The 25635-nt window shown below is 42.5% G+C and overlaps 1 protein-coding gene across 2 annotated transcripts in view; it reads right to left on the reverse strand.

Moving 5' to 3' along the window:
- LOC112217463 (zinc finger DHHC-type palmitoyltransferase 14) overlaps window positions 1-25635 on the reverse strand; it is a 57184-nt gene that overhangs the window by 23831 nt on the left and 7718 nt on the right. For both annotated transcript variants that reach the window (XM_024377759.2, XM_024377758.2), the window contains one exon: window positions 5794-5954. In XM_024377759.2, coding sequence (XP_024233527.1) covers window positions 5794-5954 — 161 coding nt within the window. The remainder of the gene's footprint in view (window positions 1-5793; window positions 5955-25635) is intronic.

The raw sequence follows: 25635 nt of genomic DNA on the forward strand, positions 1-25635 counted from the left end.
TCTGTCTACTAGAAATTAACGTACTTTGATGCGAAAAGTGCAAATCAATCCCAGAACAACAGCAAAGGACCTTGTGAAGATGCTGGAGGAAACAGTTACAAAAGTGTCTATATCCACAGTAAAACGAGTCCTACAGTTGAAGTGTACCTATGATGAAAATTACAGGCCTCTCTCATCTTTTTAAGTGGGATAACTTTCACAATTGGCGGCTGACTAAATACTTTTTTGCCCCACTGTATATATATACAGTACCAGTCAAAAGTTTGGACCCTCCTACTCATTCAAGCACTATTTGGTAAAATACTAAGTCCATATTATGGCAAGAACAGCTCAAATAAGCAAAGAGAGACGACAGTCCATCATTACTTTAAGACATGCAGATCAGTCAATCCAGAAAAGGTCAATAACTTTGAAAGTGCAGTCGCAAAAACCAAGCCCTATGATGAAACTGGCTCTCATGAGGATGGTGCAGACGACCCAAAACTGAGGAAGGCCCGAAAGATCGTCAAGAACTCCAGTTACCCGAGCCACTGACTTTTCATTCTGTTACCATCTGGCGAGTATTGGGTCTCCAACCAACATGCTGTTCTAATATAAACTATTGATTCCACTACCCACTTTATATTGTTAATACAATGTTATAAACTGATAACAGGACATTCTCCAAACACCCGACAGGGCCAACATCCCCGTTATTTGCAAGAGGAAGAAACGCAGGTACAGGGGACACAGAGCGGAATGCCTCGTGAGGACACGCAGAATGCGAGTGGGAAAGCTGCTGTTACCGTCAATACTACTCGCCAACGTGCAATCACTGGACAATAAATTAGATGAGTTACGATCGCAAATATCCTACCAACAGGACATCAAAAACTGTAATATCCTATGTTTCACGGAATCGTGGCTGAATGACGACATGGATATTCAGCTAGCGGGATATACGCTGAACCGGCAAGATAGAACAGCACACTGTTCTAAGGGGGGTCTGTGCATATTTGTATACAACAGCTGGTGCACAAAATCTGAGGAAGTCTCTAGATTTTGCTCACCTGAAGTAGAGTATATTGTATAGCTGATAAGTTTTCAGCTATACTTTTTGTGGCTGTTTATTTACCACCACAGACAGATGCTGGCACTAAGACCGCACTCAGTCAGGTGTATAAGGAAATAAGCAAACAGGAAACCACTCACCCAGAGGCGGCGCTCCTAGTGGCCAGAGACTTTAATGCAGGGAAACTTAAATCAGTTCTATCAAATTTCTATCAACATGTTAAATGTGCAACCAGAGGGAAAAAACGAATTCTAGATCACCTGTACTCCACACACAGAGACGCATACAAAGCTCTCCCTCGCCCTCCATTTTGTAAATCCGATCAGAACTATATCCTCCTGATTCCTGCTTACAAACTAGAATTGAAGTAGGAAGCACCAGTGACTCAGTCTATAAAAAGTGGTCAGATGAAGCAGATGCTAAATTACAGGACTGCTTTGCTGTCACAGACTGGAACATGTTCCGGGATTCTTCCGATGGCATTGAGGAGTACACCACATCAGTCACTGGCTTTATCAATAAGTGCATTGAGGATGTCGTCCCCACAGTGACAGATCACGCTCTCCATAGCCGACTTGAGTAAGACCTTTAAACAGGTCAACATACACAAGGCTGCAGGGCCAGACGGATTACCAGGACGTGTGCTCCGGGCATGTGCTGACCAACTGGCAGGTGTCTTCACTGACATTTTCAACATGTCCCTGATTGAGTTTCTAATACCAACATGTTTCAAACACACCACTATAGTCCCTGTGCCCAAGAACACAAAGGCAACCTGCCTAAATGACTACAGACCAGTAGCACTCACGTCCGTAGCCATGAAGTGCTTTGAAAGCACTGAGCCATGAAAAGCTTTGAAACCCTAGACCCACTCCAATTTGCATACCGCCCAAACAGATCCACAGATGATGCAATCTCTTGCACTCCACACTGCCCTTTCCCACCTGGACAAAAGGAACACCTATGTGAGAATGCTATTCATTGACTACATACAACTCAGCGTTCAACACCATAGTACCCTCAAAGCTCATCACTAAGCTAAGGATCCTGGAACTAAACACCTCCCTCTGCAACTGGATCCTGGACTTCCTGACAGGCCGCCCCCAGGTGGTGAGGGTAGGCAGCAATACATCTGCCACGCTGATCCTCAACACTGGAGCCCCCCAGGGGTGCGTGCTCAGTCTCCTCCTGTACTCCCTGTTCACCCACGACTGCATGGCCAGGCACGACTCCAACACCATCATTAAGTTTGCAGATGACACAACAGTGGTAGGCCTGATCACCGACAACGATGAGACAGCCTATAGGGAGGAGATCAGCGACCTGACCTGGTGGTGCCAGAATAACAACCTATCCCTCAACGTAACCAAGGCTAAGGAGATGATTGTGGACTACAGGAAAAGGAGGATCGAGTACGCCCCCATTCTCATCGACGGGGCTGTAGTGGAGGAGGTTGAGAGCTTCAAGTTCCTTGGTGTCCACATCACCAACAAACTAGAATGGTCCAAACACACCAAGACAGTCGTGAAGAGGGCACGACAAAGCCTATTCCCCCTCAGGAAACTAAAAAGATTTGGCATGGGTCCTGAGATCCTCAAAAGGTTCTCCAGCTGCAACATCGAGAGCATCCTGACTGGTTGCATCACTGCCTGGTATACAGAGGGTAGTGCGTACGGCCCAGTACATCACTGGGGCAAAGCTGCCTGCCATCCAGGACCTCTACACCAGGCGGTGTCAGAGGAAGGCCTTAAAAATTGTCAAAGACCCCAGCCACCCCAGTCATAGACTGTTCTCTCTACTACCGCATGGCAAGCGGTACCGGAGTGCCAAGTCTAGGACAAAAAGTCTTCTCAACAGTTTTACCCCCAAGCCATAAGACTCCTGAACAGGTAATCAACTGGCTACCCAGACTATTTGCATTGTGTGCCTCCCCCAACCCCTATTTTACGCTGCTGCTATTCTCTGTTTATCATATATGCACAGTCACTTTTAACTATACTTTCATGTACATATGTACATACTACCTCAATTGGCCCGACCAACCAGTGCTCCCGCACTTTGGCTAACCGGGCTATCTGTATTGTGTCCCGCCACCCACCACCCGCCAACCCCTCTTTACGCTACTGCTACTCTCTGTTCATCATATAAGCATTCACACTTTAACCATATCTACATGTACATACTACCTCAACCAGCCTGACTAACCGGTGCCTGTATGTAGCCTCGCTACTTTTATTTTACACTGTCTTTTTACTGTTGTTTTTATTTCTTTACCTACCTATTCTTCACCTAATACCTTTTTTGCACTATTGGTTAGAGCCTGTAAGTAAGCATTTCACTGTAAGGTCTACTACACCTGTTGTATTTGGCGCACGTGACAAATAAACTTTGATTTGAAGTACAGTTCATTATTACTATGCATATTATCCCTTGTACATCTGTTCTGCTTTTTTTCTGGAGGAGGAAATTGAACATATGTAGCCAACTCTGTATGGCTTCATTTAAAAAGGAGGATACTTTAAACAGGGTTTCATTGCCATCACTCAGCATCACTGCCTTCCTTGGACAAGTATTTTCATACACTGTGCCACTGGTTTATTGTTTAATATAAACTGAGTGTATAAAGTTAACTATAAAGATTTTAAAGAGGCTGTAAAGTAACTGTGGATCAAAGTTTCAGGCAACCCCATGCGTCAATGTGTGGCGAACATCTGTGGGACTGAGATTTAGCCTAAATATTTAACCACGACTTTGTGTACATGAAAAACAAGACATTGACAGTGGTGGTGACGGCAGTTGCGTTGGGACGGAGCATACATTATGCATATTGGGGAAAGGGAAGGAGATCACTTGCTGTTACTTCAGATGCCGTTCTTATACACAGAGGATTGGGAATGCATTTAACAACAAGACTCCTGCTGGAAGACAGTGCAGGAATGATGAGATATGTATATAAAGGAGAGGAGAAAAACACACACACACACACACAGTGCAAGAGAGAGATGAAGCAGATATCAGACAGAAGGATTTGTTTGACTGCAAGTGAGTTGTGGGAAGCAGCAAATAAAGCAGCTTAGAATTGAAAACATATTGAGCTGCTCGAAAGCAAGCATTTGTTGTGAGCGAGACTGGAGAGAGGGAGCGACAAAGACAAAAGAGAGGGAAAGAAAGTTGTTTGAAGGAGTTTAGAGGTTGCAAGAGCTAGGGAAGGTTGTGAAATAGACAATAGGCCTAGACTACTTCTCCAAAAGATCACCGCTTTTTTCAGTGCAGGCCTGTAATATCACTTTTCATCAATGTTTAATAAACAAAATGTAATTCTTGTTTATAGGTATTGTTTACAGGTATGATTTTGATGGCAATTAGTACCAATTTTGCTGTTTGTAGAGCTGAGCACACAGTACTGAACCTCCAGATCCTCTACTAGAGGATGTGTGGATGTTGTTTCTAGTGCATCACATTGTGACCGGCCACAGACTGTAAACAACCGAATTGAGTAAATATAACAGTGAATTACTTCTACCCTTCCTCAATGGCTGTTTAAAACACTGTTGATGTGGTGAGACATAGGGTTGTGTCCCAAATGGCACCCTAATCCCTATATAGTGCACTACTTTTGACTGGAGCCCTATGGTAGTGTACTACACGGGGAATAGGGGGCCATTTGTGACGCAACCACGAGAGACGCTTTCTCTCCTGCTCTAAGAAAGCTGGAGTTAGATAAACAGAGCAAACAATGCCCAATTTTGGTCATTCTCTTAGTACTGGATATTTTGTGATTGACAAGTCTATTCTGGAATGCTGTATTCACAGAAAAAAACAGAGTTCCAAAAATACATCCAGATTGTTCTGTCTGTATAGCACAGATTTTGCTCATTGAAAATCACTGACTGATTCTTCTTGGTACGCATTGGATTGGACATCTCATAACAAAACGGAACTAGTGGCTTGCTCCTGTGATAGAGGCCTGCATCCCAAATGGCACCCTATTCCCTACATATTGCACTACTTTTGACCAGAGCCCTATGAGCCCTGGTCAAAAGTAGCGCACTATACAGGGAATATGGTACCATTTGGGACTCTGATGAGATATTTTCTAGATTGAACGCTAAAACGAGGCCTTTAGTCAGACTGTTTGAACAACATGCCATTGGTGCTCAGGGCAAAGCGCCTCTCAAAGCTGATGTCATCTCGAAACATAAACAACACTGAATACCTTATAATCTCACACGTGAACACAGACACCAAAGGCGGTTAGAAGTCGCATGTGATTGGCTCGATCCAAACCATTTGACAGTGGTCAGGGGAAGTTCACGTTGACCTCAAATCTATCTGCCTCATTAGCTGAACACAAACAAGGAGAATAAACAGCATCAGAGACTCTGAGTGCAGAGTCCTGCCTGGTCCAAGTCCAGATTGTTCTGTCTGTATAGCACAGATTTTGCTCATTGAAAATCACTGACTGATTCTTCTTGGTACGCATTGGATTGGACATCTCATAACAAAACGGAACTAGTGGCTTGCACCTGTGATAGAGGGCTGCATCCCAAATGGCACCCTATTCCCTACATAGTGCACTACTTTTGACCAGGACTTTTGACCAGGACTACTTTTGACCAAAACCCACCTCTGGTCAAAAGTAGTATACTACTCACATACACTATATAGGGAATAGGGTGACATTTGGGAAACCATCCCCTGGACTCTGGACCGTCAGGAAACGAGGTCGTCTCCATAGTTACCTATTTGTCTCTCCAGGTCGGCAGCCTCGTCGGGCGTGGCGCGGGGCAGGACCCCCGGGTCACTGAAGCTGGCCCTGAAGAGCATCCCCAGCACAAAGAAAAACAACACCCCTCCGATCACTGGGATGGCTGGGGTCAGGTTGGACGCCAGGAACGGACAGCTGCGCGACAGAAGATAAAAAGAAAGGTTTAAGAATGGAAAAGTACGTAGGCCTAATTGGTAGCTGTTCTTAGTGTGGTCTCTGTATTTGAGTGGGTGGAATGTTTACAACTAATAAAACTGTTAGGACAAACAGACATGCACGCACACACACACAAACAGACACGCACAGACAGTAATTATTTGATTAGCTAACTCACTTATCCCAATCCCAGTGTTTTGTTCATGAACAGATGTTGGTCAGTGCAATCACATTAAAGCACTACTGTCATGTCCTTTGTATCTGACTTCATCAGGTGACAAGACAAGAGGGCCAGGGCCAATGAGTAATGGCCTTCCTGGAAAGTGAAAATGAATAGCCTGCTTTTCAGTGGCACAATTCAACACACCCCATAGGGCTCTGGTGAAAAGTAGTGCACAATTTTATCCTTCTGAGACCCAGCATTTCATTTTTGTCTTCTCTAGTGAACGTCAGTTCTTGGTCTGTATCTCTGAGGCCATATAAGCCACAGTATTCAGTGAGATGTGTGTGGGTGTGACCTTGACAACTTTATCTTCTTGGTTCTTAAAAAAATGTCTGCCATCAAAATTAGCATATATTAATAGAAATGTTAAAATAAGTTTGATTAATTAATTACACACACTCCTTCGATATAAAGTTGTTTTTGATGAAAATGAAAATGGACAATTTTGCACATACAATAAAAGATAAATAACATTATTTTCTAACTTTTTTTCTTTGTAAAATGTTGTTTCCCACCACAAACACTTCTTATTCAAAAAATAAATAAATAAGTGTATCCCAAACGTATTTTTTCTTTTGGGTCTCAGGAGGATATAGGGAATATGGGGCCATTTGGAATGCATCCACTGACTGAAATCTACTGGCCTGGGGCTGAGAAGAAAAACCATTTCCAAGCATCTTACTCGACTGGCATCCGTGACAAAGCCATGAAATGAAAGGTACGCCCTCGTGTTTATTTTCACATTATTTATAGATATGAACAGAAGCTCCCTTCTTCTCTTCTCAAAGCCTGCTGCTGTCTGTGTATCTAGTAGCACATTCTATGCATATGGCAATGGTATGGCGCTACGTGAATTTTACCATACAAAGGGCATGACCTTCTGTGCAATTAAAAAATATATAAAGTAAAAGTAAGCCTTGTCTGAGCCAGAAAAGCTCCTGCCCTGTTGGCCAATCTCCTGTTTATAGCGTGAGGTAGCATTATGTACGCTACAAGTACACCCCCTGGACTGGGCGCTTGCCATAAATATGTTATGGCCTTATATACATTTTTCCATTCAAATGGAATGGCCTCCCACAACAACAGTCACTGGATTCAGCTCTAATGCAAATAGTACACTCCAGGAAGCCCCCGATACGATATTATCACGATGCAGGTACGATTTGTATTGCGATTCTATTAGGGCTGACCCGAGATTTCATTTCGTTTGCGGTCGCAAATTTATCAAAAATATGTCATGCCCGATATCCACCAGATGCTGTGTTTTGTTTTGTCGAATGTCTAACCCGCATTTTATGTACCCGAGGCACATGTACTTCGCTTTTCAACTCTCTAAAAGCTAGGTAGTTGGAGTCTGTGTGTACTCCCGTTTGTACCACCGCACGGTAAAGCAACACACAAGTTGAACATATTGAATGAATGTAGTACGCAGCCTAGTGAGGCACCCCGAACGTAATGTTGCGTACTGCTCCATTGAAATTGAATGACATCCGCCGGAAAGCAAGACTATGATGCATCTGGTGGACATTAAGCGTGGACTAATTCATTGCGGAGGCCGCGGGGATGGCTCGGTCCATCTCTCTGCACAAGGCGCGTCTCTCTCCGGCCAGTTTGTGCACATCCATCGTTTCATAACTTAATTGTGTGAATTATTAGCCCTTTTATTGTTAGTGACTATCAATTCCTCATTACATATATCACCAGTAATACATTTACCGTTAATTCCCACATTTTCTCATCTACAATGTTTGTTTGGTTACAGTCATTTCTGTTAATGCATACACTCGTTTACCGTTCTCATCATCGGAGTGGACATGTTGTTTGCAGAGCTCACAACCTATGCTACACTTGTGAGAAACAAGTTTTGGTTTATTTCATTCCATTTACGAGTTGTCAATTTATGAATTGTCTTTTTTTTTGCGCTCCTGTCAATGTTGAGTAAAGACGCGCACCTGATTATGCATGGAAGAAAGCTTAGGCTACCTGGCCTGCGCGCAAATGTACACATTTGGGGATGTCTGATAGTTTTTCTGATTGTCTTAACTCACCACTGCTAATGAGCTGTGGAGCTTCTCAAAGTATTTTTTCTTCGCCTCAAACAGCAAGTAAACCAAGTCTGTTTTTTACATCCATTAAGAATGATATACAATAGCTCCTCAATGTATTTGACAATTCTTACCAGCTCTCTCCCTTATAACCACCAAGCCTCGGTGTGAAAGGGGAAAATATCATGCAGTGAAAACGTCATAAAATACCTGATTAAGCTACTTTCTTATCCATTGCGAAGTTCTGCAAATACAGCGGTGTCTGGCTGGAGCTCACTGCAGTGGTAAACTGAGGGCCCAGAATAGTTGATACAATGTTTCAAGTTTGCTAGAGCGACCTGAGGGACGGACCCAGTTGATAGTTGATATGAATGAACTTGCAGTTTAATAGATGATATGTTTCCAGTTCGACGCGACAGGCAGAGTAGAGAGATGAATGTGATTGAAATAACATGAACAAACCTCCATGTGTAGCCAATGTGATTTAGGGCTATAGGATATTTCTTTTTAAATCATGATATTTTCTACCTACAATGTTTTTATTTGTTGGCTTTATTGAGCCTTTTTTTATACCCATAATAGTACAAAAATACATTATTATAATTGAAGTGTTCCACGGAAATGTGTATATGAAAATGATAACTGGCATGCAGATCGGTTAGAAATTGTAAGATACATTGTGTATGTGGGGGAAAAAAAACGATAAATTGTCAAGTTAGCACTCTCCATGAAAAAGCTTTCCAACCCCTGGTGTAGCCTATTACCAGCAACTTCAGGAGCATAATGGCAAAATCTGTGAAGGCCAGCAGGAGCAGGAGGGTCAGGAACAGTTTTTTTCCTTGGGGTTATCTTGATCTCTAGCTCCCTCGAGTCATTTGTGTGTCTTAATTATTTATTCAAACAGTGCACTTAAAGCATCAAGCTCAGTGCATATAGTTGATTTTATTAAAACACATAGGGTGTGTCTATATATATATATATATATATATATATATATATAAATGGTGCAATTTCGACCAATCAATTGGTCGAAAGAACAGACAACATTTTGGTCTGGGACAGCACTAGATTCTATATGTATTACGATTCGATATGGCAATTTCAATGCAATTCACTGTTCCAAACATTGGTCACTATATTTATCCTGTAGAGGGATAAGAGAGAGTCATGAGAAAATGAGTTTGATCAGTCATGGACATAAGTACTCAAACCATATTAGCTCACCATTTAAAGTGGAAATCTGCAGTTCAAACAATAACAAAGCAGTCTCTAAGCCACTATTTTGGTAGAACACTGAGGGATGGGGCTAGAGAAAGGTAACCATTCTCAAACTCATGGACAGAGTTATGGATACAAGGACCGACCATCCACGATATCAAAATTATACAGTGTTTGTTTATATTTACCTAGTTTACAAACAAAGACAAAAACAAGCTTATATTTTGGGTTCTGATGGGGTAGGACAGTTGAACTAAGCTCATAGGCATCTAAGTTATATTCTTCAAGAATCAACTGGTATATATCATCCATTTAAAGGTCTAAAAAATGGACGTAGCAACTGCAGATTGCCCCTTTAACGGTAACATCTTAGCGAAATAAATGTTTTTTTTTATTTTATTTTTTGAATCAACACTTTGTCATATAAATTGATATCGTAAAAAAATGATACTGCTGTATCAATTTTTCCCACATCACTAATATCTTACCTTCAGCACTCTGGTCGATATCTTTAAAACATCCATTAGTACTGATGATCCATATTCTTAGGCAACCTTACCATTAAGAACATTACCTCTGTCTGCAAGACTGAGTGAGAGGACAGAGCGACTTGTCCTAGGGGTTAGTAAGAACAGCCCCAGATCCTGTTATTCTGGGCTTTGTGGGGAGATTCATCAAATACTCCACTATGGCTCCTCTCACAAGACTTCAGTCATTCTTAGATCATGGCTATCTCCCAAATGGCATCTTGGTCAAAACTACTGCACTGTGTAGTAAGTAGGGTGCCATTTGGGACGCAGCCCATAATATAAATGTTTGGGAAAGATTTGGAATGTTCCTTCCTAAATTAGATTTAGTATTATCTATTATACAACGATTTGATTAGAACAAGGATTGGATGTCCATTCATATTTTAGTGGGTACAATATCCACATCAAAATCTTTCATGAAATAACCCCATGTAGGTTCCCTTAATAAAGTGCTGTATGTGTTGTTCCAATATCAGACATTGAGATCTCCATCATTTCATGGGGGGGTTATGTTGAGCTCAGGTTTGATTCATTGGTTTCAGGTTATAGCCTAGGCAGTGAGGGTAGAGGAGCACCTCTAAAACTATATTAAATCTTAAATGGTAGTAGTCATGAAGGGAAATACCATGCTTTTATCCACTTACTGCTGCATAGTCAGTGTTGACTGATATGAGAGCAGTATAGCTGCCACTTTAGCACTGTGAGGCGGCTACACTGGAATTGAATTAGACCGAAACCCAGAGACCTTATCAGTCCGTCATAATTGGGATTGGAAATAGCTGCAGAAAGTTTCCAAGTAGTAGCTTAGTCCTTCCTTTTTTTGTCCTTCTTAGGAGGAGGTTATCAACCAAGAAGACGTGGATGTCAATTATGGCAGCCCCCCGCACCGTTCTGATTCAGAGGGGTTGGGTTAAATGCGGAAGACATATTTCAGTTGAAGGCATTCAGTGTTATAGTGTTATAGTGTCTCAGCCTCCAGTATTTATGCTGCAGTAGTTAATGTGTCGGGGGGCTAGGGTCAGTTTGTTATATCTGGAGTACCTCTCCTGTCCTATTCGGTGTCCTGTGTGAATCTAAGTGTGCGTTCTCTAATTCTCTCTTTCTCTCTCTCTCTCTCTCTCGGAGGACCTGAGCCCTAGGACCATGCCCCAGGACTACCTGACATGATGACTCCTTGCTGTCCCCAGTCCACCTGACCGTGCTGCTGCTCCAGTTTCAACTGTTCTGCCTTATTATTATACGACCATGCTGGTCATTTATGAACATTTGAACATCTTGGCCATGTTCTGTTATAATCTCCACCCGGCACAGCCAGAAGAGGACTGGCCACCCCACATAGCCTGGTTCCTCTCTAGGTTTCTTCCTAGGTTTTGGCCTTTCTAGGGAGTTTTTCCTAGCCACCGTGCTTCTACACCTGCATTGCTTGCTGTTTGGGATTTTAGGCTGGGTTTCTGTACAGCACTTTGAGATATCAGCTGATGTATGAAGGGCTATATAAATAAATTTGATTTGAAATTTGATTTATACAACTGACTAGGTATACCCCTTTCCCAATGTTGTTGTTGGCATGTTACCCAAAACAGGGATAATTGTCAGAGGGCTTGAATCTGGTGAATCTGGCACACAGTGGAGGGAAAGGTTGGGTAGGGACATTGTAGCGAGTCTTTCAATCTACAGTATATAGCTGCATTTCTCTATCCCACAGCCTTTGTAAAAGGACTGTGCCCTTGGTATACAGACTATGGAATATGGACAGTCTTAGATACTGTACTGGAAAAACAGTCTGAATGAAAGCTTAAAAATACACAAGGACAGTATCTTCTGGACCCCAAATTTCAGGCAATGGTGTTCTGGGCCCTATTATTATAAATGTATCCCCATGAATCAAATGAATGTTTCTCAGCCTTGAGAAGAGGAGAAGTGAAAACATTCAGACATCATCATCTTTCCGTCATTTCATTTTCTGATGCTCTATGCAAAAATCACGAAACAACATGCAAACGTTAACCAGCAGTTGATCCATTCCATGGTTGAATCACAACACATTAATTTGACCATTTGTGCTATGTTTCCCAGGCAAATCCCAGAGCATGTTGGACTATAAACGGATGAATGTTTTGGCTCTTCACTCAGGCTAGAGGATTGTAATTACTTTAGTCTTATCCTTGAGTCAAACACAACCAAGAGAAACCAAGGCTGACTGCATCCAAAATGTCACCCTATTCCCTATGTACAGTGGCTTGCGAAAGTATTCACCCCCCTTGGCATTTTTCGAGTTTTGTTGTCTTACAACCTGGAATTAAAATAGATTTTTTTGGGGGGGGTTGTATCATTTGATTTACACAACATGCCTACCACTTTGAAGATGCAAAATACTTTTTATTGTGAAACAAAGAAGAAATAAGACAAAAAAATTGAAAACTTGAGCGTGCACAACTATCCACCCCCCCCCAAAGTCAATACTTTGTAGAGCCACCTTTTGCAACAATTACAGCTGCAAGTCTCTTGGGGTATGTCTCTATACGCTTGGCTCGTCTAGCCACTGGGATTGTTACTCATTCTTCAAGGCAAAACTGCTCCAGCTCCTTCAAGTTGGATGGGTTCCGCTGGTCTACAGCAATCTTTAAGTCATACCACATATTCTCAATTGGATTGAGGTCTGGGCTTTGACTAGGCCATTCCAAGACATGTAAATGTTTTCCGTTAAACCACTCGAGTGTTGCTTTAGCAGTATGCTTAGGGCCATTGTCCTGCTGGAAGGTGAACCTCCATCCCAGTCTCAAATCTCTGGAAGGCAGACAGGTTTCCCTCAAGAATTTCCCTGTATTTAGCGCCATCCATCATTCCTTCAACTCTGACCAGTTTCCCAGTCCCTGCCGATGAAAAACATCCCCACAGCATGGATGGTGTTTTCGCGGTGATGAGACGTGTTGGGTTTGCGCCAGACATAGTTTTCCTTGACGGCCAAAAAGCTACATTTTAGTCTCCTCTGACCAGAGTCCCTTCTTCCATACATTTGGGGAGTCTCCCACGTGCATTTTGGCAAACACCAAATGTGTTTGCTTATTTTTTTCTTTAAGCAATGGCTTTTCTGGCCACTCTTCTGTGAAAGCCAGCTCCGTGGAGTGTTAGACTTAAAGTGGTCCTATGGACAGATACTCCAATCTCCGCTGTGGAGCTTTGCAGCTCCTTCCGGGTTATCTTTGGTCTCTTTGTTGCCTCTCTGATTGATTAATTCCCTCCTTGCCTGGTCTGTGAGTTTTGGTGGGGGGCCCTCTCTTGGCAGGTTTATTGTGGTGCCATATTCTTTCCATTGTTTTATAATGGATTTAATGGTGCTCTGTGGGATGTTCAAAGTTTCTGATATTTTTTGTATAACCAAACCATGATCTGTACTTCTCCACAACTTTGTCCCTGACCTGTTTGGAGAGCTCCTTGGTCTTCATGGTGCCGCTTGCTTGCTGGTGCCCTTTGCTTAGTGGATTTGCAAACTCTGGGGCTTTTCAGAACTGGTGTATATATACTGAGATCATGTGACAGATCATTTGACACTTAAATAAAGTCCACCTGTGTGCAATCTAACTAATTATGTGACTTCTGAAGGTAATTGGTTGCACCAGATCTTATTTAGGGGCTTCATAGCAAAGGGGGTGAATACAAATGCACACACAATTTTTTGAAACAAGTAATTATTTTCATTTCACTTCACCAATTTGGACTATTTTATGTATGTCCATTACATGAAATCCAAATAAAAATCCATTAAAATTACAGGTTGTAATTCAACAAAATAGGGAAAACACCAAGGGCGTTGGTCAAAAGTAGTGCACTATATAGGGAACAGGATACAACCTAAATCAAACTGGGACTAATCGGTGACTCTCCTCCAGTTGCCTTGCAAGCTGTTGGTTCGACAGGACACAAAGAGCTCAAGAGGAAACTGTTACTACGGAAACGGGAACACTACGGTGCCATGTTTTGGTATGGAATGTGGGAGGAATGAAAGACCACAGAGGGAAAGGTGGGGGATGGGGAGAGAGACAGGAAAATCTCTGTCAGTCATCCCTCGACTCTCTGCATATTACCATTGATGTCAAATGAATGAATATGCATATGATAACATTGGGCCTTTACAAGCTGTCATGAGCAATTCTAATTGAAGACATCTGTGTATGTGCTTAATTGCCTTATATTGGTGACATTTTAGCACTCAATGAGTAGGCCATTGAATTGCAGGCTTTTCAGGCTGATACACTAAGCAAATCCAAAAAGGTTCTTAATTGGAACCCGTTTTGATTGCAATTATGTAAACCTTTAAAAATGACCCTTTGGAAACCTGCAGAAATTAGAGATCGATGGGTTGGACGATCCTTTTCTCCTCAACCATCTTGAAAAAATGTATACTTCAAAACTGGAAATCAACCAATGCTCCATCGTTAAAAACATGGAAAAGTCAAATACTTTATTATCTAAATGTTGAAAGTGCATTGGGCGACTGAGAGAAACAAAATGCTGCAGTTTGAGGCCATGTGGCAGAGAGTGACATGGGTGCTGGAGATGGATGGAGGTGTAAGCAGGTGGGTCTGGGCAGGGGTGATGTTGTGGATGTTTGTATGCGTCTGTTGTCATTTGTATGTGTATGTTTTGTATGGTTTAAATATTTATATTAAAACAATTTGAATAAATAGGAAGCTTAGAGATCTATGAAAACGTTTCACAGACCTTCAACGTGTGAGAAAGGATCACAGAGGATGACTATGAGTCTTGCTGACTTAGTTAACATTTATGTACACTGCATTCAGCCTTTCCTTCCAGCTCTCTGCTGCCAATGACTGGAACGAACTGCAAAAATCACTGAAGCTGGAGACTCATATCTCCCTCACTAACTTTAAGCACCAGCTGTCAGAGCAGCTCACAGATCACTGCACATGTACATAGCCCATCTGTAAATAGCCCATCCATCTACCTCATCCCCATACTGTTATTTGATTTATTTTGCTCCTTTGCACCCCTGTATCTCTACTTGCACACTCATCTTCTGCACATCTATCACTCCAGTGTTTAATTGCTATACTGTAATTATTTCGCCACTATGGCCTATTTATTGCCTTACCTTCCTTAACCTACCTCATTTGCACACACTGTGTATAGAATTGATCTATTGTGTTGTTGTTTGTGTTGCACTACTTTGCTTTATCTTGGCCAGGTTGCAGTTGGAAATGAGAACTTGTTCTTATTCTAAAATTAATGAAATCGTTTCCCCCTCATCATACTACACAGAATACCCCATAACGACAAAGCAAAAACAGCTTTGTAGAAATGTTTGCAAATAAAAACGGAAATATAATATTTACATAAGTATTCAGACCCTGTACTCAGTATAACCAGGATCTCCAGGAGATTTTTCTCCAAGACCTGCGCCACCTGTCTGTTACTGTCCTCATCGCCCCTGGGACTGTGGCATCGACCTGCTTGCAGGCTCTATGCCTCCGCATCTACCCTCTGTTGGTGGCTGAAACCAAGGCCATGGAGGAGTACATCCAGGAGGCTCTCCAACGGGGTTTCATCCGAACGTCCACCTCCCCTGAGTTGGCGGGCTTCTTCTTCGTTGCCAAGAAGAATGGAGATCTACACCCGTGCATCATTTACAGAGGACTCAATTCCATCACCACCAAGTACCGCTACCCTCTCCCGTTTGTGCTGGCCGCGATCGAACAGCTCAGTGGGGCCCGTTTCTTTTAATACCAAATTTGACCTCCGGAGTGCCTACAACTGATCCGCATCCGGGAGGGGAATGAATGGAAAACTGCATTCAGAACGATGTCTGGTCACTATGAGTACTTGGTGATGCCTTATGGATTAGCCAATGCTCCATCAGTGTTCCAGGCATTTGTTAACGAGGTGTTCCGGGACATGCTTGGACACAAGTGGTGGCCATGTATATCAACGACATCCTGGTCTACTCGGTCACCTTGGAGGATTACATCGCCAACGTCAGAGTAGTCCGGGAACAACTCCTGGAGAATCACCTGTATGTGAAAGCGGAGAAGTGCCAGTTGCATCAGGTCGCTGTCTCCTTCTTAGCATCAGTCCATAGGGAGTTATGATGGAGAGGAAGGTCGGGTGCAGTCAGGTCATGGCCAGTCTCAACCACCATAAAGGGGCTACAACGGTTTTTGGGGTTTGCCAACTTCTACCGCCGCTTCATTAGGAACTTCAGCTCCATCGCCTCTCCTCCTCTCCTCCCACCTCAAGAGTGGTCCCCGTAAGTTGGTGTGAAGTCCTGCAGTCAATGAGGCCTTCCGTATACTTCACCTCTGCCCCTTTGCTGAAACACCCAGATCCTACACTGCCCTTCGAGGTGGAGGTAGACACTTCAGAAGTGGGCGTGGGGGCCGTCCTGTCCCAACGTCAAGGTAACCCACAGAAATTGTATCCATGTGCATACTACTAAAATAAACTGTCTCCTGCAGAGATGAACTATGACTTTGGCGACCGGGAGCTCTTGGCGGTGAAGTTGGCATTAGAGGTGTGGAGACACTGGCTGGAGGGCGCCAAGGACCCATTTCTCATCCTCACCGACCATCGGAACCTGGAGTACATACGGACAGCGAGGCGGCTGAACCAGCGCCAAGCAAGGTGGGCCCTTTTCTTCACTAGATTTGACTTCACCTTGTCATATCGCCCAGGTTCAAAGAACATCAAAGCCGATGCCCTGTCCCATCTCTACGATTTGGGAGATGTTTTTCTGTCCTGAGTGCACCCATCATTCTGCCCTTCCGAGTCGTTGCCCCTGTGCTTTGGGACGTAGATGTGGACATTCGCCAGGCTCTGGAGAGGGAACCCGTGTTCCCACAGGGATAAGGGATCGGATGTTGCCCTGGGCGTAGGGCTGAGCGATATGGCAAATAAATTATCACGATATATGTATATTTTTCATTCGATAACGATAATTATCACAATATTGATCAAATAATGTTTAAAAGGTGCATATCTGCTTCAGACTCAAGAATTCCTGAACAAACCAAACACTTTAATGTTTCTTATTTATTGTCAGTAGTAGAATAACTCACAAATAACATTAACTCCACTTTTAAAAAAAAGCTATAAACCCTTACAAGTTGTGAACAGCAAAAAAAAAAGGCAAGGCAATATGCATTATAACTGTTAGCCTAATGGCACATCACAATTGAAGTTGGGGTAGTTGCTGTCTTACAAGTTACAAGCAAGAAAGACAAGTCTGTCTACGATCTCTGGCTTTTTGCCCTATGGCAGGTCACTATGTTGCCACCTGTGCTAAAAAGCGTGCTCTGAGGGGGAGCTGGTCACAGGAATGCACAGGTAGTGCTTTGCTAGGTGGCTGACTTTAGGAACGTTTTTTTGGTGGATCTTCCACCAGTTCAGTGGATTGGTTTCACTGTCAGCATCAGGAGACTGAAGGTAGCAGCTGAGTTCCTTCTCTACCAGCTGGATTTCAGTAAGACCTGTGGTGATGGAGCATGGACTTTTGAAAAAACTTCCCAATGAATTTATCTTTTTAGCTGGCAGTTGTGGTGAAGCAGCAGCAACGTCTCCCTGTGCTGGGCTTTCATGTCCCTCATGGCCATCTATGAGACAGCTCTTGCTTTTATGTGGCCCACCTTCTCCTCTTTGATGTAATGCGTTTTAAACCGAAGGTCAACCAACGAGGCTATGTCCAGGAGGTCATCTGTGGCTAGGTCATCATATTTCTCATTCAGATAGTTCATGACTATCGTTTTGATGGTTTGGGTGAGCTCTGTTTCACCATCAGGTTTCATGACCTCTGTATTGAACAGGTGTAGTACTGGCTTCAGATAAGACACACTGACATAGGACTCACCAGACAGAGCATCTGTGAATTCTAGGAGTGGGGTCAATATCTGGTTGATGGACTCAAGAACATCTACAGTGCCTTGCGAAAGTATTGGGCGTGCAAAATTATTCAGCCCCCTTAAGTTAATACTTTGTAGCGCCACCTTTTGCTGCGATTACAGCTGTAAGTCGCTTGGGGTATGTCTCTATCAGTTTTGCACATCGAGAGACTGACATTTTTTCCCATTCCTCCTTGCAAAACAGCTCGAGCTCAGTGAGGTTGGATGGAGAGCATTTGTGAACAGCAGTTTTCAGTTCTTTCCACAGATTCTCGATTGGATTCAGGTCTGGACTTTGACTTGGCCATTCTAACACCTGAATATGTTTATTTTTGAACCATTCCATTGTAGATTTTGCTTTATGTTTTGGATCATTGTCTTGTTGGAAGACAAATCTCCTTCCCAGTATCAGGTCTTTTGCAGACTCCATCAGGTTTTCTTCCAGAATGGTCCTGTATTTGGCTCCATCCATCTTCCCATCAATTTTAACCATCTTCCCTGTCCCTGCTGAAGAAAAGCAGGCCCAAACCATGATGCTGCCACCACCATGTTTGACAGTGGGGATGGTGTGTTTCGGGTGATGAGCTGTGTTGCTTTTACGCCAAACATAACGTTTTGCATTGTTGCCAAAAAGTTCAATTTTGGTTTCATCTGACCAGAGCACCTTCTTCCACATGTTTGGTGTGTCTCCCAGGTGGCTTGTGGCAAACTTTAAACAACACTTTTTATGGATATCTTTAAGAAATGGCTTTCTTCTTGCCACTCTTCCATAAAGGCCAGATTTGTGCAATATACGACTGATTGTTGTCCTATGGACAGAGTCTCCCACCTCAGCTGTAGATCTCTGCAGTTCATCCAGAGTGATCATGGGCCTCTTGGCTGCATCTCTGATCAGTCTTCTCCTTGTATGAGCTGAAAGTTTAGAGGGACGGCCAGGTCTTGGTAGATTTGCAGTGGTCTGATACTCCTTCCATTTCAATATTATCGCTTGCACAGTGCTCCTTGGGATGTTTAAAGCTTGGGAAATCTTTTTGTATCCAAATCCGGCTTTAAACCTCTTCACAACAGTATCTCGGACCTGCCTGGTGTGTTCCTTGTTCTTCATGATGCTCTCTGCGCTTTTAACGGACCTCTGAGACTATCACAGTGCAGGTGCATTTATACGGAGACTTGATTACACACAGGTGGATTGTATTTATCATCATTAGTCATTTAGGTCAACATTGGATCATTCAGAGATCCTCACTGAACTTCTGGAGAGAGTTTGCTGCACTGAAAGTAAAGGGGCTGAATAATTTTGCACGCCCAATTTTTCAGTTTTTGATTTGTTAAAAAAGTTTGAAATATCCAATAAATGTCGTTCCACTTCATGATTGTGTCCCACTTGTTGTTGATTCTTCACAAAAAAATACAGTTTTATATCTTTATGTTTGAAGCCTGAAATGTGGCAAAAGGTCGCAAAGTTCAAGGGGGCCGAATACTTTCGCAAGGCACTGTATATCAGTATAGGTGGGAGCTAAGTGCCGGGTCTTCTGGTCACTGGTCAAGACCTGCAAAATGGCTTTCTCCTGCTCCAGGACTCTTTGCACCATCTTTTGACATGATCCCCACCTGGTAGGCGACACTGTCTCCAACTTGTGCTGGGGTAAGTTGTAAGAGATTTTAATATAATTTTAAAATCACAATAATCCCCTCAGTTATATACAAATGTAATATTTAACTTAATCAGTTGATAAAAAAATGCACATTTAGTTTCATCTAACCAATCACTTCAATATACACAATTGACAAGGTTACTTACCAATGGCCAAGTGCAGACGATGTCCAAAACATTGCAGTCTCGTCCATTTGTTGATTTGAGCGGCCTTCACCACGTTTGCACCCCTATCCGTTGTAATGCAGACCGGTCTGTCTTGACTGAGTCCCCAGGAGGCGATTCACGTCACGGGTATGGAAAGCCTTCATGGAGAAGCTGGGGGTCACGATAAGCCTCACACCCGGGTACCAGCCTCAGTCCAACGGGCAAGTAGAGAGGATGAACCAGGAGCTGGGGAGCTTCCTTAGGAGTCACTGCCAGGGGGAATGAGCCAGTTCCTTCCCTGGGCAGAGTACGGACAGAATTCACAGCGTCACTCCTCCACCGGGCTTATTGATGGGAGCCCCACCTATGCTGTCAGGTCCCTCCTGGACTCCTGACGTCGTGGGGGTCAGACCAGTACATGGTGGACTGGGAGGGGTACGGTCCAGAGGAGCGCTGTTGGGTCCGGGTGGAAGACATCCTGGATCCCAACATTGCCTGCGATTTCCACCTCCGCGGTCCGGACCAGCCCACTCCTCGCCGTCGGGGCCGTCCCCCTGGTCAGCGTTATCCTGCGGCTGTAGCCGTACGTCAGGAGGGGTACTGTCATGTCTACTCATGCTCTCCTGCTCCGGCGCTCAACGTCGCCGGTCAACTAACCACTGGTCCTGGTAACCCACATTACGCACACCTGGCAACCATCATTGTGCACACCTGCTCCCCATTGTTGCACGCACCTGGACTTCATCATCAACCTGATTATTCTCCCTTTATTTAGCCCTCATTAGCCTCAGTCTTCAGACAGTAGTGGTTTTGTTTACGTTCAGCACGCTACAATTTTGATTATCTTCATGTTTCTTATTTTTAAAATCACCTTCTGACCCTGCTCCCTGACTCCCTGCGTATGTGTTAAATGAACATTTATAATTATGACATTAAGTATTTATTTAGAAACTTTAAATTGGGAATTATTTTTGGTGTATCATGAATTAGGGACATGAGTGACTTTGCTCCCAGTGATTTTAGCTCTCTGGGTCATACAAGTAGGCTATAGTAAAGTGAGAAAGATCATAGGCCTACTTATGTTTTTTGAGCATTTTTTCACATAAAATCCATAAAAAAATATCTACAGTGATCCCTGTTTAGACATTCGCAGAAGTAGCGACTGCATAACACAATCATCCAAACCGGAAAATATAGGCAACATTGGTCCTAGCGCCAACTGAGGAAAGATTGACGTAACATGTCGAGAAACTGTAAAATATGGTGGCGGATCTTTGATGTTATGGGGCTATTTTACTTACACTGGTCAACGGCATGAACTTTACCAAGTACCAGGATTCTGAGACTGGGTCTCAAGTAGATCTTCCAGCAAGACAATAACCCCAAGCACACATAAAAATCTACAAACATATGGTAAATTCACCACAAATAAAAAATCAACATTTTGAAATGGCCATCTCAGTCTCCTGACTTGAAACCCATTAAAAACCAGTGGTTTGAATTGAAGAGGGCAGTCCATATTCACATACAAAGGATATCAAGGATCTAGAAAGATTCTGTATGGAGGAAAGGTCTAAGATCCCTCCCATTGTGTTCTCCAGTCTCAAATAATTGTATAAAAATGCTCAGTGTAGAGTATATTGTATTTTTCAGAACATCAAACTTTGAATTTTAAGAAAATAAAGGTGTACATTTGAAGCGAGGTCAATGAACCCACCACACTTGTCTGTAGATCTGTAGCGTATATGGACAGGAAATATTAATGTATTTTCAGTTAAATTAAAAATGGCAATTCTAATGAGTGTACTATGAAGAAGGGATGTCATTGACCTAACATCAAGTGGTTTTAGATGTACTGCATACGGTGCATTTGGAAAGTATTCAGACCCCACACCTTTTCCACATTTTGTTACGTTACAGCCTTATTCTAAAATTAAATTGTTTCCCCCCTCATCAATCTACACAAAATACCCCATAATGACAAAGTAAAAACATTTTTTTAGACATTTTTGCTAATAAAAAAACAAACAACAGCTTTACTCAGTACTTTCTTGAAGCACCTTTAGCAACGATTACAGCCTCGAGTTTTCTTGGGTATGACGCTACAAGATGGCTGCCATTCTACAGTTTCCTAACCAACTGTGTTTTTTCACGTTATTTGTAACTTATTTTGTACATAATGTTTCTGGATATCAGGACAGCGATAACTCAACTCGTAGTGGACAAAGTTTTTTCTTTAACGAGTCGGACGCGAAGGATTTACTTCAGACACCTGACAAGTCCCAAATCCCAATCATTCGCATGAGAAAGAGATATAGGGGACGTAACTGAACTATAGATGAGCTACGATCACAAATATCCTACCAACGGGACATTAACCGCTAGCGGAACCCCTCGACAACATTCCGCTGCAAAGGCAGCACGCGAAATTCAAAAATATTTTTTAGAAATATGTAACTTTCACACATTAACAAGTCCAATACAGCAAATGAAAGCTAAACCTCTCTAGGGTAGGGGGCAGTATTCTGAATTTTGGATGAAAAGCATGCCCAAATTAAACGGCCTGCTACTCGGGCCCAGAAGATATGATATGCATATACCTGGATTTGGTGGATTTGGATAGAAAACACTCCAAAGTTTCCAAAACTGTTAAAATAGTGTCTGTGAGTATAACAGAACTGATTTAGCAGGCGAAAACCTGAGAAAAATCCATTCAGGAAGTATTTTTTGGGGGGGTTTTGTAGTTTTCTATTCAATGCCATGACAGTATCCATTGACTTAGGCCTCCATTTGCAGTTCCTATGCCTTCCACTAGATGTCAACAGTCTTTAGAAATCGTTTCAGGCTTGTATTCTTATAAATGAGGGAGTAAGACCAGTCTGAACGAGTGGACCCTAACGTGTTGCAGAGTTTTTTCAGGCGCATGTGCATTTCATGTTTACCTTTTATATTGACAACTTTATTGTCCGGTTGAAATATTATAGATAATTTAGGCTAAAAAACAACCTGATTGAATATAAACATCGTTTGACATGTTTCTATGAATTTTACGGATACAATTTTGATTTTTTGTCTGATTGTTTTGACTGAGTTTGAGCCTGTGGATTACTGAAGAAAACACGCTAACAAAACGGAGGTTTTTGGATATAAAGAGACTTCATCGAACAAAAGGAACATTTATTGAGTAAATGAATGTCTTCTGATTGCCACCATATGAAGATAATCAAAGGTAAGGGATTCATTTTATCTCTATTTCTGAATTTTGTAACGCTTCTGCTTGGCTGGTTACTGTTTGTAATAATTTGTCAACTGGGCTAGGTATGTTCTGGGCTAGGTATGCTTTCGCCGAAAAGCATTTTATAAATATGACACAGTGGTTGGTTTAACAAGAAGTTCATCTTTAAACCTATGTAAAATATGTTTTGTTTTCTGAATTTTTAAAATGAGCATTTCTGTAATTGAATTTGGAGCTCTGATAACCTCACTGGATGTTGGCCAGATGGGACACTAGCGTCCCACATACCCTAGAGAGGTTAATCTACACACCGTGTCCGATTTAAAAAATGCTTTACAGCTAAAGCACAACATATTATTATGTTAGATCACCGCCAAGTCGAAAAAACACAGCCATTTTTTCAGCCAAAGATAGGAGTCACAAAAAGCAGAAATATAGATAAAATGAATGACTAACCTTTGATGATCTTCATCAGATGACACTCATAGGACATCATGTTACACAATACATGTATGTTTTGTTTGATAATGTGCATATTTATATCCAAAAATCTCAGTTTACATTGGCGCCTTACGTGCAGTAATGTTTTGATTCCAAAACATCTGGTGATTTTGCAGAAATACTCATAATAAACATTGATAAAAGATACTAGTGTTATTCACAGAATTAAAGATAGACTTCTCCTTAATGCAACCGCTGTGTCAGATTTTTAAAAAACTTTGAGGAAAAAGCATAATCTGAGAACGGCGCTCAGAACCCAAAACAGCCAGAGGAATATCCGCCATTTTGGAATCAACAAAGTTAGAAACAACACCATAAATATTCACTTACCTTTGATTACCTTCATCAGAATGCACTCCCAGGAATCCCAGTTCGACAATAAATGACTGACTTGTTCCATAAAGTTCCATCATTTATGTCCAAATAGCCACTTGTTGTTAGCATGTTCAGCCCAGTAATCCATCTTCATGAGGCACAGGCACTTCCTCCAGACAAAAACTTATGTTACAGTCCATTAGAAACATGTCAAACGATGTATGGAATCAATCGTTAGGATGTTTTTAACATAAAACATCAATAATGTTCCAACCCGGAGAATTCCTTTGTCGTCAGAAAAGCACTGGAACAAGAGGTAACTCTGTCGGGAGCGCGTGTCATGAGACCAAGGCTTTCTGCCAGACCACTGACTCAAAGAGGTCTCATGAGCCCCTCCTTTATAGTAGAATCCTCAGACCTGTTTCTAAAGACGGTTGACATCTAGTGGAAGACCTAGGAAGTGCAAGCTCATCCATATCTCAATGTGTATTCGGTAGGCCAAGCTTTGAAAAACTACAAACCTCAGATGTCCCACTTCCTGGTTCAATTTTTCTCAGGTTTTTGCCTGCCATATTAGTTATGTTATACTCACAGACATCATTCAAACAGTTTTAGAAACTTCAGAGTGTTTTCTACACAATTCTAATAATAATAAGCATATATTAGCATCTGGGACAGAGTAGGAGGCAGTTCATTCTGGGCACGCTATTAATCAAAAAGTGAAAATGCTGCCCCTTATCCCAAAAAGGTTAAAAACTGTAATATCTTATGTTTCACCGAGTCGTGACTGAATGACGACATGGATAACATATAGCTGGCGGGGTTTACGCTGCATCAGCAAGTTAGAACAGCTGACTCCGGTAAGACAAGGGGTGGCAGTCTGTGTATATTTGTAAACAACAGCTGGTGCACAAAATATAACATTAAGGAAGTCTCAAGGTTTTGCTTGCCTGAGGTAGAGTATCTTATGATAAGCTGTAGACCCTACTGTTTATCAAGAGAGTTTATATATATTTTTCATAGCTGTCTATTTACCACCACAAACCGATGCTGGCACGAAGGCCGCACTCAATGAGCTGTATAAGGCCATAAGCAAACAGGAAAACGCTCATCCAGAGGCGGCGCTCCTACTGGCTGGGAACTTTAATGCAGGGAAACTTAAATCCGTTTTACCTCATTTCTAATGTTAAATGTACAACCAGAGGAAAATTAAAAAAAACTCTAGATCACCTTTACTCCACAAACAGAGACACGTACAAAGCTCTCCCTCGCCCTCCATTTGGCAAATCTGACCATAATACTATCCTCCTGATTCCAGCTTAAAAGCAAAAACCAAAGCAGGAAGCACCAGTGACCTGGTCAATAAAAGATGTAGTCAGATGACAAAGATGCTAAGCTACAGGACTGTTTTGTTAGCACAGACTGGAATATGTTCCCGGGATTCTTCCGATGGCATTGAGGAGTACACCACGTCAGTCACTGGCTTCATCAATAAGTGCATCGATGACATTGTCCCCACAGTGACCGCACGCACACACCCCAAAAAGAAGCAATGGATTATAGGCAACATCCGCACTGAGCTAAAGGGTAGAGCTGCCGCTTTCACGGAGTGGGACTCTAACCCCAAACATGTATAAGAAATCTCACTATGCCCTCCGACGAACAATCAAACAGGCAAAGCATCAATACAGCATTAAGATTGAATCGTAATACACCAGCTCTGACGCTCGTCGGATATGGCAGGGCTCGCAAACTATTACAGACTACAAAAGGAAGCACAGGTGAGAGCTGCCCAGTGACACAAGCCTACCAAACGAGTTAAATAACTTCTATGCTTGCTTCGAGGCAAGTAACACTGAAGCATGCATGAGAGCATCAGCTGTTCCGGACGACTGTGTGA

This window comes from Oncorhynchus tshawytscha, linkage group LG18 (assembly GCF_018296145.1).
Source record: "Oncorhynchus tshawytscha isolate Ot180627B linkage group LG18, Otsh_v2.0, whole genome shotgun sequence".
Lineage (NCBI taxonomy): Eukaryota > Metazoa > Chordata > Actinopteri > Salmoniformes > Salmonidae > Oncorhynchus > Oncorhynchus tshawytscha.